We start from the raw sequence: 13,381 nt of genomic DNA on the forward strand, positions 1-13,381 counted from the left end.
ATACTTACAAATAGTTTGTCAATAGTTTTTCATTTATGTTTTATTTGTTTTATTTATGTACAACTTTGTAAAACTTCTTTTTTCATTTTTTTTTTTTAAAGTATATGTATATTTTAGTCCACTTTTAGCAACCAAAAAAAAAAAAAAAAATTCAGATATAGAATAGTTTTACTAGTTTTATTTTTATGTATATATAGATTAGATTTTAATTTAAGTGTATTTCTTATTTTTGAATGATATATATATATATATATATATATATTTATATTGGTTTTACGCTTTGGCTCCCTTAAAACGAATTCCCCTTTCTGTCACTGTTTCATGTTGAAGGAGTTAGCTAGTGTGAGAAGCTGTAATGTAACAAGTTGCACTCAGTATTCAGTAACAATAGACATGTTATTAGCACCATTCAACAATGTCTAAATGCCTCTAAGAGAGGAGCCACAAATAACCACAACAAAGTTAATAGTACAAATAGCTCAAGATGGTAACACTCAAAACATTAACTAAATTCAAATTACACATGATTTTTTTGCAAATTGAGTTGCATTATTGAAAACATAGTGGATAAAACAAAGCCTATAAACACACAAGGCACACCCACGCAAATGTTACAAACGGCTCCCGACACTTTTATTTGCGTGAGCAGCAGAAGCAACATGCAACTCCTGATCTGAGCAACAGGGAAAGAGAAAGCTATGAGCCCAGATTCAATATGATAGATATAGAACTACTTCAAGCGAAGTGAAAATTACCATGCATGTTAAGCTTATACCCTTCAGCACAGCTATGCAACCTGATCATGCAATTTCAAATAAGAAAAGAATCAGTAATTGGTGCTTCTTGAATCTTAGCATGAGAGTCATAATCAAAAAATGGTGAGAAAAAAAAATTTTCAAACACACGTCATACCATAGACGAAGTGCTCATCCGGGCCTTTGAAACGTCCTACACAGTCTTGCCATGTGCACAGCCATTGTGTTACGTAGAGGCAATCCTTCATGTTCTCCAATGACAAGAAATAGGCATGTCTCCATGAATTCTTTAGCAACAAAGAACCGCAAACACCCAAAAAACCTACCACAAATCCAAATCCTGCTGCGCCATAAAACCATTTCCAGAACTCATCTCTATATTCTTCACCATCTCCACCTTGGTTTGGTGTTTGTTCACCGGGCCAACACTTCTGTGAAAGTGGAAGCCCACAAAGTGCTGGGTTTCCAGCAAAATCAGAAGCTTCAAAGCTTTGTAGTTGAGTGCTTGAAGGAATTTTTCCAGACAAATGGTTGTATGATAGGTCTAGGTGGTTCAAAAAGCTTAACTCTTGACATGCTCAATGGGATTTTGAAAGTTCAAAAACGTGTATAAAACACTTTTGAACGTTTAGACCCCCAAATAACAACTTAATCAATTCAAGCAATATGTCAAACAACTAGTGTGCGGAAACTTAACATATGCTATCATACGAAATTGATTAAATACTATCTAAGCCATAACAAAATAAAATCCACAGCAGATAATTTAAAGGCAAAGATAGAGGAAGGAAGATGCAAACACAAAGACAACACGCGATGTGTTATCGAAGAGGAAACCGAAGTCCTCGGCGAAAAACCTCTCCGCCGCCCTCCAAACGGTAATCAATCCACTAGAAAATATAGTTGGGATACAAGGACAGCAATAGACCCTCCAAGCCTAATCTACCCAGTGCACCTAAGCCCTCCAAGCTTCTTGCTCCAACGAGGTTGCGCCGAACCTTTTTCTTTTCTAGCTTCCCGGATTCCGCTACTAAACCATAGCATCCGCCATCCTTGGCATCTTCCAATGCTTCCCAAAACTCCAAGAACACTCAACACTCTAAATGGGTGTGGGTAGTGTTTGGATAGAAATCTCCTCTCAATAGGTATGACAATGAGAGAGGGAATGAGAAGAGACTACAAAGATGAGTAGCTCTCTCTAATTGGATGGGTGTTTTGAAGAAACCTCTCTTAGGGTTTTTCTTTCTGAATAGCCACACATATCTTGTGGGAATGAGGGGTATTTATACTGGTGTGAGAATGGAATACGAAGAGTCAGTTTTTCCAAAAACAGGGCTGGCTGGCGACTTGACCTCGCGACTTGACTGAGTCGCGAGTTCAAGTCGCGAGCTAACTTAATGGCCAGTCTGGATTTTTGTCGTGTAGTGCTCCAGGTGGCGTGACTGTTCAACTCCCCTGCATGCTCTGCACGTGAGCAACTTTTGGCGGCTTGCAAGCTGCGAGCCACCCGCGAGTCCTAGCCGCAAGTCTCTGCTTCACTGCACTGTCTTGAGCATTTCTTCACACTCTCTCACACACTACCCTTACATGATTCCCACCTAAATACAAGGTTTCTAAGTGCTATATTACAAGCAAATTTGTCATGGAATAAAGCCAACACATGGTTGATTAAATTCAACCTTACAATCTCCCCCTTTGGCTATTCCATGACAAAACACCCTAAAACAGACTCTAGACTTAAACGTGAGTTTGGGAACAATGGCAAAACTCACTCACACCTAAATCTAGAAGCTGTGCAGCTCTTGAATCATATGAACATGAATCTCCTGAAACACAACAATACAACATGATCATTGTAAGCAGAAAATCATAAAATGCATATGAAACAGGCAATATGTGATCAAGCAAAGATGGAGTTAATAAACAAACCATGACTTGATCAACCAAGTGAACACCACAAGGTAGTGATCACAGTGCTCATCCACACTTGGAATGAACACAAGGACATACAAGATAACAAGCACAAAGCAAGACACTTGTATGCTCAACACTCAACCAATGCATAACACACAAGATATATGCATCTAGGAACAATCCTACAAGGGCACAAGAGTGACAATACTTAACAAGAAAATGCATGACATTTAGTTAAATGTACTGATTTAACAAAATATGAAAGGCTGCATACAAGCATGGTACAGACCATAAAGCCTACAGATAAATGATATCAAACCCTAAAAGCTTACAAAAGCAACATGGGTACAAAGCACATTATATTGAATAAAAACTTAAACAATATAAACTAAAAGTGCTTAAAGTTTCTCCCCTTCAAAATGATGAGAAGCTGTGATGCACTTGGAACATATATACTTGTAACCTGAAACACTTGCACAAAACACATTAGACCCTCAAGGTAAAGCAAGTAATACGAGGACAAATATAATGTAACAAGTAAAAAGCGATCAAGTAAACATGTTGTGAAACATATGAGAAACTTGATCAAACACCAAAACAGTCATATAGAAATGACTACAATGATCACATAGCAAAGCAAATGATCATCTGAACATGCATTCAATGAAGCATAATAACATAGGGATATATGCATGTCCAAAGCACAAACATGATGCAATGAGAACACCAAAGCATAACACAAAGCACCATAAAGCCAACAAGAAAACAAACAGAACAAGGTTTTCTAGTTAACACAATGTCTTCTCCCCCTTGGTATATGCATCTCCCCTATGGAATATCTCTCCCCCTACAAATGTGCATGAGAAATAGAATTTCTCCCCCTAAGGATGTGCACAAGAGTCATATAGAAATGACAAAATACTCCGAAACATTCTCTAGAGTATACTCTCCCCCTTTTTGTCAGGAATAGACAAAGGGTCAAGAAGAAACGAGGGCAAGAGATGAAGGTATGAACAATGCTAATGATGCATGAGGGGTGCAAGATGAATGAGAAAATGAAGCTCAAACCCATGACAAAGTAAAATACTACAAAGCATAAGACAGACATGACATGCTAGGATGAAGAAGCAAGGTATAGACCAATGCATGACAAGTGTAGCAAAGGTGTGTGCAAGAGGTGGCTAAGTGCAATGCATGACCAATGCATGAAAAATGCACATGTGGGGCAAGTTGTGTTAAATACACAAACAATGAACCAAACATGTTCCTAATGAGGAAACATGAGAAACCCCAAAGTTTGGTACTCATCGGAGTCCAAACAAGCGAGAAAATGTATAAGAGGCATTTTATCAAACACCTAGCATGCACACTATGAACAAAAATGTGCAACAATGCATGAACATCATGAAATCCACCCTTAATACATGTTCTTTCTGCCACAAGGGGCCAACATCCAATTCATATCAATAAAAGAAACCAATCCCATGAAGAAAATAGACAAAAATTAGTTTTCCCAACCCCTATGATGAAAATCCCAACCAAGAGCACAAAACTTTCCAAAACATAATCTAAGGATCAAAATCAATGAAAAGAGTTTATAATTACCTTAGAGATGTTAATGGATTGAAAAACCATTCAAATTGGTTGGGTTTTGATGTAAAAATATTGAAAGAGGGGTTTTAGAGAGGATGGGAGAGGTTTAAAACAAGTTTCCCACAAAAAGCCCTTTAAAAAGCTGTTTCTGGGCGTTTCGCGACTGGGCGAGTCGCGAGGTTCAGTCGCGAGCAAGCCGCGAGCCGCGAGTTTCAGCCGCGAGCCGCGAGTTTCAGTCGCGAAAATCTCGCGAGTCGCGAGTGAGCCGCGAGCAAACCGCGAGTGAGTCGCCAAAAGCTTCTGGATGAACTCGCGATTGGGGTTTCGCGACTGGCGAGTCGCCAGCTGAGCCGCGAAAAACTCTGACACCTGTTTTTCAATTCAGAACATGTTTAAACATTGAAAAACAAAGTAAACACTAAACATGAACACAAAGAGTGATAAAAATCACTTCCAAAAACATATAAAATGATCAAAAATCTTTTTGGATTAATCCATATAAGATTGAGCAAATACACATCACATTTAGACAAGTACAATCTAACAAATGAATAAGACATTCATTGAGCATTAGGCATGTGTGTTGTGTGTGTGTGTATCAAATGTGGAATAGTCCTTAGTCTAGAGTGAAGCTTCAATGATCAATTCAATCAAGTCATACACAACTAGTACTAAGTCAAGTGGTCTATCTCAATTATAGAAATGAACATATATGACCTCCCACAAGAAAATGATTACATATGATGAAGCTTTTCATTTGGCTTCTTTACAATTTATAACATTTGATCATTTTGAATCAAAACATCTCATTTTGAGATCGATGCCTGAAATTTTTGATATTTCAATTTGATGAACAAGCCTTTGGCTTTTTGGGCATCATACAATTTCATTTAAGTCGCTTTCCCTTTTTCCTAGTCAAATACTAATATATGCGACGGCTTTTGCAGCTCATTATCTCTTTTCATTTTGAGATTTACATTTATTGAGCTCTTTAAGCAATAAAAATAAAAGAGTGGGAAGAGATATAAGCACAAGTCTACGCTTGTATCAAAACCAACATGACTATTGACAAATCATTCATGACAAGCTTGAAGATCGATTTACAACAATCACACAAAGATGTCAAGATTTTTTCCCACAAAGATATAGGTGCAAAAATAACAAGCTAAGCTCGTAAATGCACAAAGCCATTTGTACAAAGGTACAAGGCCAAACTCACATGTGATATGTGCTCAAACAAATACGATCAACTTTTTGAATTTTTCACTTTTTATGTGGTTTTGGATTTTTACTCACACAAAATAGAAACATAAAAGTAAGATAAAAAACGAAACAAAGCATACAAATAAATGCAAGATGCACAAAATGCATGAAGATATGACATTTAATGCATGAAGGGTCCTATAAAGATCGAAAGAATTAGATCAAGGACCAAAAGAGCAAAAGCTCAACCATAGGAACCCTTCCTCATCCAAACGGAACGATTGTTTGGAATGAGTGTCTCAAGAGAAGCGAGACGAGGGTTGGAAGAATGAGAACCGGAGAAGCACATAGTCAAGGAGTTAAGAGCATTAAACATTTTCTTTAACAACATGTTATTTTTACTCAAATCCAGTTTACTCTTTTTAGCACAACTTCCAAAAAGCTCAAGTTTCTCTTTTCTTTTGATTCTCTTAAGAGCTTGAAACTTAGAGCAATGAGGTCTAAGATGACCAAAGGCACCACAATGGTGACAAACAATGTGTTTAGGTCCACTAGGCTTTTTGGGAATGGATCTAGCAACATGGTTTTGTTCCCTCTTCAACTTATGACATTGAGGTCTTATATGACCAATCACACCACAATGGTGGCAAGTTGGAACAAACTTAGATCCATCCAAAGCCTTAGGTTGAGACCTAAACGAAGGTTTTGACTTAACAACCTTTCTCTCCACCTTTTGATTTCTTTTATGTGGAGGAATGTACACCGATTTGTCCTTTAAGGTAGAACACACACTAGGCACAAAATCGGGTACCACAACATGATTGCAACAAATATTATCATCCATTTTATCAATGGGTTCAGCAATCAAACACTTGGCATGCATCTTAAGAGATTTATTTTCACATTTAAGATCATCAACAAGTTTGTTAGACAAAACAAGTTTAGCATCCAAGTCCATATTCAAACATTCAAACTCTTTCAGCTTTTCAAGAGAAATTTCAGCAAGTTTTTCATATTTCTCAACCAATTTGTAGGATTCATTGAGCTTAGCAATCAAATCATCCTTTTCACATAATAACTTGCTCAAATTCTTTTGAAACTTCTTAGCATTTTTCTTGAAGAGTTTGTCAACAACACCCATAGATTCAAATAACATGTCATCACACTTATGAGGATTAACACTCATAGAGGCATTTTCACAAACACGTGGCATGTTACATTCATCACCAACCAAATCATGCAAAGAGTCATACAAAGCACAATCCATGGCAAATAAACACAAGGGGTCAAGGATCACACTTAGGTATTTAAACCACAATAAGTGTACCCGCTCTGATACCAAATGAAAGTTCAAAAACGTGTATAAAACACCTTTGAACGTTTAGACCCCCAAATAACAACTTAATCAATTCAAGCAATATGTCAAACAACTAGTGTGCGGAAACTTAACATATGCTATCATACGAAATTGATTAAATACTATCTAAGCCATAACAAAATAAAATCCACAGCAGATAATTTAAAGGCAAAGATAGAGGAAGGAAGATGCAAATACAAAGACAACACGCGATGTGTTATCGAAGAGGAAACCGAAATCCTCGGCGAAAAACCTCTCCGCCGCCCTCCAAGCGGTAATCAATCCACTAGAAAATATAGTTGGGATACAAGGACAGCAATAGACCCTCCAAGCCTAATCTACCCAGTGCACCTAAGCCCTCCAAGCTTCTTGCTCCAACGAGGTTGCGCCGAACCTTTTTCTTTTCTAGCTTCCCGGATTCCGCTACTAAACCATAGCATCCGCCATCCTTGGCATCTTCCAATGCTTCCCAAAACTCCAAAAACACTCAACACTCTAAATGGGTGTGGGTAGTGTTTGGATAGAAATCTCCTCTCAATAGGTATGACAATGAGAGAGGGAATGAGAAGAGACTACAAGCTCTCTCTAATTGGGTGGGTGTTTTGAAGAAACCTCTCTTAGGGTTTTTCTTTCTGAATAGCCACACATATCTTGTGGGAATGAGGGGTATTTATACTGGTGTGAGAATGAAATACGAAGAGTCAGTTTTTCCAAAAACAGGGCTGGCTGGCGACTTGACCTCGCGACTTGACTGAGTCGCGAGTTTAAGTCGCGAGCTAACTTAATGGCCAGTCTGGATTTTTGTCGTGTAGTGCTCCAGGTGGCGTGACTGTTCAGCTCCCCTGCATGCTCTGCACGTGAGCAACTTTTGGCGGCTTGCAAGCCGCGAGCTACCCGCGAGTCCTAGCCGCGAGTCTCTGCTTCACTGCACTGTCTTGAGCATTTCTTCACACTCTCTCACACGCTACCCTTACATGATTCCCACCTAAATACAAGGTTTCTAAGTGCTATATTACAAGCAAATTTGTCATGGAATAAAGCCAACACATGGTTGATTAAATTCAACCTTACAGATTTCACCTGAGAACTGATTCCTTGACAAATGAAGTGTTTCTAGCTTCTTCAACTGACCGATCAAATGGGGGATCTCTCCAATTAAGTTGTTTCCGGATACGTTCAATGTAACCAACTCCAAAAGACTCGAGATCTCAATTGGAAGTTTACCAATCAGTTTGTTGCCTGAAAGGTTAATCATTATTAATAGTCCAAGATTTTTGCCATACTCATCCTTCCTTCCTTTCAATACAACTGTGGCACTATTAAAATATCCTACTTGAGATGTGGAATTTCCAACATCTAAAAAATAACCAAGTCCAAAAATCATATCACGATAGTACCCTTTCTGAGCCATGGCCGTGAAATTGTTTAGGCAGAATGGTATAGTTCCAGATATGTCATTGAAAGATAGGTCCAAGGTTTGTAGATGTGTCAACCAGCATAGATTCAACGGTATGCTTCCATCAAACTTATTGGAACGTAGGATTAGAACGATCAACTTTGGCAGGCCTTCCCCAATCCATGCAGGTACTTTTCTGGAGAATCTGTTGTTGTCTCCCAAATCTATAACTTTTAAAGAACTGCATTTTTTCAGGGCAGAAGGTAAGTTTCCGGAGAAACTATTATTAAACAGCTTCAAAGTTTCGAGGTTAGAGAGCCTGCCAGAGAGTTTGGAACTTGACCAGAGAATTTGTTGCTAGCTAAATTCAAAACGACTAGCTAGCTCATGCCAATGCCTAAAACAATTTGGAAGCTAACCATAAAATAAGCTATCGGATAGATCTAGATAAGTCAACGAACGACCATTGATTTGTAAAGACTTGAAATTGACCCTGAAAACCGGTTTTTAGAGAGTTTCAAGATCTTGAGATTAGCTATGAAAAGTGGCAGTGGACCCTCTAAACTGTTAGCACTCAAATCAAATCCAATACCATTTGAATTATTCATTGTTAACACATTCAGTAACCGACCATGTATTCGGTTTCTAGAAAGATCTAAAAATTCCAATGTAGGAGGCAAGTCTGCAAACCACTCTATTGGTATGGTATCAGAAATTTCAGCATTGGTGATTTTTATGAGGGAAACATTCCTTTGAGTTTGAATCCAACTTGGAAATCTAGGCCCTAACTTGCAAGATGTCAAGTATATTTCTTCCAGTTGGAAAGGGGGAACCCAATTGAAGTTGAATACCAAAGCAAGAGAATTATTGGACAAGTCTAGATACCGTAATTTAGAGAGATTTGAGAAATGGGGTTCAGACATGGTGCCTTGCAGAAAATTCCACGACATATCCAACCACTCAAGCTTATATAGGCTTCCAATGCTTTTGGGTACAGTCCCATTTAGAATATTTGTAAAGTTGAATTTAATCAACCATCTTGTTGGCTTTATTCCGTGCCAAATTTACTTGTATTTCAGCAATTAGTAACCCTGTATTTAGGTGGGATTCTTGTAAGGATAGTGAGTGAGATAGTGTGAAGAAATGCTCAAGAGTGTGCAAGAAAAACAGAGACTCGCGATTGGATCTCGCGGGTGACTAGCGGCTACAAGCCACCAGAAGCTACACACGTGCCAGGCATGCCAGAAGTTGAAGTGTCATACTAGCTAGAGCACTACAGGACAAAATGGGACAACTGGCTGTTCAATTATCTCGTGGCTGGATCTCGCGACTCAGTCAAGTTGCGAGCTAGCCCTGTTTTGAAAAACCAAACTCTTCACATTCCATTCTCACCTCAGTATAAATACCCCTCATACCCACGAAAGAAAGAGAGATTTCAGAGATAATTTTGAGAGAGAAACCCTAGAGTAAAACAAAATTGATTCATCCACAATCTTCACATAAGAGAGTCTTCAAATTCCTCTACTCTCTTCCTCTCTAATGTTAAATCCTTGAGAGGCCTTTTACCAAAACCTTTTCTTACCATATCCATTACTGTGAAAATGTTGTTTGGTGTTTTGTGAAGCAGATAGGAAGGAACCAATTTCACATTGGTTGATACTATGGTCTAGTAGCGGAATCCGAGAAGTTAGAAAAGAAATAGGTTCGGCGCAACCTTGTTAGAGCAAGAAGCTTGGAGGGCTTAGGTACACTGGGTAAATTAGGCTTGGAGGGTCTATTGCTGTTCATGTATCCCAATTACATTTTCTAGTGGATTACTTACCGCTTGGAAGGCGACGGAGAGGTTTTACGCCGAGAGCTTCGGTTTTCTCTTCGATAACACATCGTTGTGTTGTCCTTGTATTTGCATCATTCTTCCCTTAATCTTTTGCCTTTTATTTTCTGATGTGGATGAAATATTAATTAGCTTAGATTGTTTATCAATTCTATTTATAACTTGTGTTCATTTTCCACACACTAGTTGTTTGTCATAAAACTTGAATTGGTTATTTTCTAATTGGGGGTCTAAACGTTCAAAGGTGTTTTATACACTATTTGAACTTTCAATATTATTTGAAAGATCAAGATATTTTAATGACAGAAATATTGCAAAATTAGGCAACGATCCCGTAAGTTGATTATTTGATAATCCCAAATACTCTAATGAGTCTTTTGCACATCTAGACAAGTTATTGATAAGCTCAACAAGTTGTACATTGGGATTATTATACAAAAAATACAATTCGCATAAAGTACATATATCCCCAATTGATTTTGGAAGGCTAACAAGTTTATTGGTATCGAGAACCAAACTTTCAAGAGAAGTAAGAGATTTCCAATAATTGAAACCAGAAGGAGATGAGAACATCTGGGAAGGAAGATCACATCCCCATAAGCTCAAGGTTGTTAAATTAGAAAGATGGCTCACAACTTCTAGCCAATCATTGACGACACTAAGGGTCCGTTTGGATGGAGGAGTAGAAAAGTGGGAAGATGGAAAATATTTAGTTTTCCCTCTTGTGTGTTTGGTTAGAAGAGTGGAAAAGTAGGAGGGTGGAAAATTCTTTTGTTTGATTGGAGAGAAAAAGGGAAGGAGGAAAAAAATTTGTGGGCCCAGGGAGAAAATTTTCTCCCTGGTTTTCCACTCTCCCTATTTTCTTCTTATTCCCAAACAGAGGAAAACTCAGTTTTCCACTCCATTTTCCTTCTTACATTTTCCATCCCTACTAAAATCCACCCAACCAAACATAGTGTAAGATTTAGGGAAGTAGGTCGAGGTATTCTATTGAAGGCAAATGAGACAGCCATTCAAGATTTTCAATAATTATGAAACGATTCCCTAGGAGATTAAGATATTGCAAGTGCGAAAGGTTTTCAAGCTGATGTGAAATTGGCCCACTAAGATTGGTCCTAGAGAGATCAAGGTGTTTTAAGTTACTGAGAGACCGAATGAGCTCAGGGAGATTACTCTGATTAAAGTCATTTTGACTAAGATCCAAAAAAGTCAAATCAGGCAACTCAGGTAAGGAAGGGCTAATCATACCTCGCAAAGGTTGGTCTGCATTAAAACGATTTTCACTTAGATGAAGCTCAAGTACATGACCAGTTTGGTTGCTGCAGTGAACTCCTTTCCAATTGCAGCAATACTTATCTTTGCTCCTCCACGAAGAGAGCTGGCCATTGTCATCAACAAGGGCTTTTTTGAATTTAAGGAGCGCTTGTCTCTCCGTCTCTGGGCACCTGATATTGTTAGCATCTCCAACTCCAACCCCTGAAATAAATTCAAGGGCTGGTCTCAAGTGCACTAAAACTAAAAGTATAAAGAATGCATGAGCAAGTTTCAGTGAGTTTCCACCACCCGAGAACATGATCATTGTCATTGCCGGTAAAAATAATGATTAATTACACAATGAAAGATGGGATAACAATGAGAGGCACTTCCCTTTAAACACACACCCAATGGCCAATGGTGCAGGGGAAAAGGAATGCATATGGGTATGGCATCAGTATTGTCAACTTCAGGAATTTATAGGAAAGTAAAAACTACTTACCAAATGATGTAATTAATGTTTCTAGCTTTCACACTCTTGTCAAATGCTTAACTTTAAAAATTAACCGAGGATGATTTGATTAGTTTTGTTAAGTTGGGGATTTCATTTACTACCTTAAGTGTCTGTTTGGCAAAAATTATTTTTGTCAACTTATTTTACTATTTAGTTTATTTTTACTATTATTCATGAATCTTACTGTATTTTTTAGTACTATTTATGGATCCTACAGTACTATTTCAACTAACTTTTACTTTTATCTACAGTACTTTCATCAAAAAGTTTTTAATTTCAACAAAATAAGCGGATTCCAAATGTACCCTAAGAGGAGAAAAAAAAATAAAAGAGGACAAGTGGTCGATATTGGTTGGTTGAACATGGTGTTTGGCGTTAGGAATTTGGAGATTTCATTCACAACATTTTTACAATAAATTATAGGTGGTAAGTTATTATTAGTTATAAGTTGAATTTATAAGTTAAATTACTTTTTTGCCTATACATAACAACTAATAACAACCCACCACTTAAAATTTGTTATAAAAATGTTATAAATATAACATTTTTATTGTATGAAATATGAATCACATTGGGGAAATATGAATCACAGTGATTGTTGGGAAAGCAGTAATGTGTAAGTGTAGAACTTCAGCTTGACGCGTGACAGTTTGACTTGAGCCAATAATAATGTGGACTAGACTCCTTGCTACGTTGCCTTAGGCTATGTTTGGATGGGTGGATTTTAGGGAGGATGGAAAAAAAAAGAGTGGAAAATAGGAGAGAAAATAGGTGGAATGGTGTTTGGATGAGAGGGGGAGGGGGAGAGAAAAGTGGTGGGGCCCAGCTATTTTCTCTCTGGGCCCACCACAATTCAATCACTCCAAAATGAAGAGAAAATGGGGGAGAAAAGGAGGAAGAGTATATTGGACAAAATTGCCCTTCTCTATCCCATGCCAACTTTTTGTCTTTCCGGCGTTTTTTTTTTTTTTTTTTTTTTTTTTTTTTGGCCTGGATAAAATCTCTACAGGTTTGCACAGTACGTTGACGTTAGTTTTGGTTTTTTTTTTTTTTTTTTTTGTGGATAAAATTTTGCACAGTAGACGTTGGTTCTTTTTGTTTGTTTTTATCTGTTTTTTTTTTTTTAAAAATATCCTTTTAGCATTTGCTTATTTTATATATAAATAAAAAAATTAAAGTGTCCATACAATTTTTTTTTAATAATAAATGTGTTACTTTTTGTTTATATATTTAGTAAGGATATAATGGTAAATTTATATCAACTTCATTTTTTATCATCTCATTTTTTATCTCAACTAAACAAAAAAGTTTTCTATCCCTCCACTTTTCCACCCTTCCAACCAAACACAAATAAGAGAAAACTAAATCTTTTCTATCCTTCCACTTTTCCATCCTCCCACAATTTTCTATCCTCCCACTTTTCCATCCTCCCAACCAAACGGACCCTTAAATTCCAACTACTACTGTTGACAACTTGACATGATCAATTATAAGTTGTACAAGGTCGCTTTTCGCATGGGATCATGGTTTTTTTTTTTTTTAATGGGAAACATGGGATCAT

General features: G+C 37.5%; 1 protein-coding gene across 1 annotated transcript; it reads right to left on the reverse strand.

Moving 5' to 3' along the window:
• Positions 1-408: 408 nt before the first annotated feature.
• On the reverse strand, positions 409-8,233 carry LOC115961764 (receptor-like protein EIX2). Its single transcript, XM_031080688.1, has 4 exons — positions 7,894-8,233; positions 913-1,332; positions 756-796; positions 409-673 (listed from the first exon to the last, which is right to left on the reverse strand). Exons 1-4 carry the CDS (start codon positions 8,231-8,233, stop codon positions 518-520), a joined length of 957 nt encoding a protein of 318 aa, XP_030936548.1. The 3' UTR covers positions 409-517.
• Between the last annotated feature and the right edge of the window lie 5,148 nt (positions 8,234-13,381).

Source organism: Quercus lobata, chromosome 9 (assembly GCF_001633185.2).
Source record: "Quercus lobata isolate SW786 chromosome 9, ValleyOak3.0 Primary Assembly, whole genome shotgun sequence".
NCBI lineage: Eukaryota > Viridiplantae > Streptophyta > Magnoliopsida > Fagales > Fagaceae > Quercus > Quercus lobata.

Coding starts and splice junctions, on each gene's coding strand:
- LOC115961764 (XM_031080688.1), bottom strand. CDS start 8,233: ATGGCTCAGAAAGGGTACTATCGTGATATGATTTTTGGACTTGGTTAT. Junction 1,333..7,893: donor TCAGTTCTCAGGTGAAATCT/GTAAGGTTGAAT, acceptor AATCCCATTGAG/CATGTCAAGAGTTAAGCTTT. Junction 674..755: donor GTATAAGCTTAACATGCATG/GTAATTTTCACT, acceptor CCTGTTGCTCAG/ATCAGGAGTTGCATGTTGCT.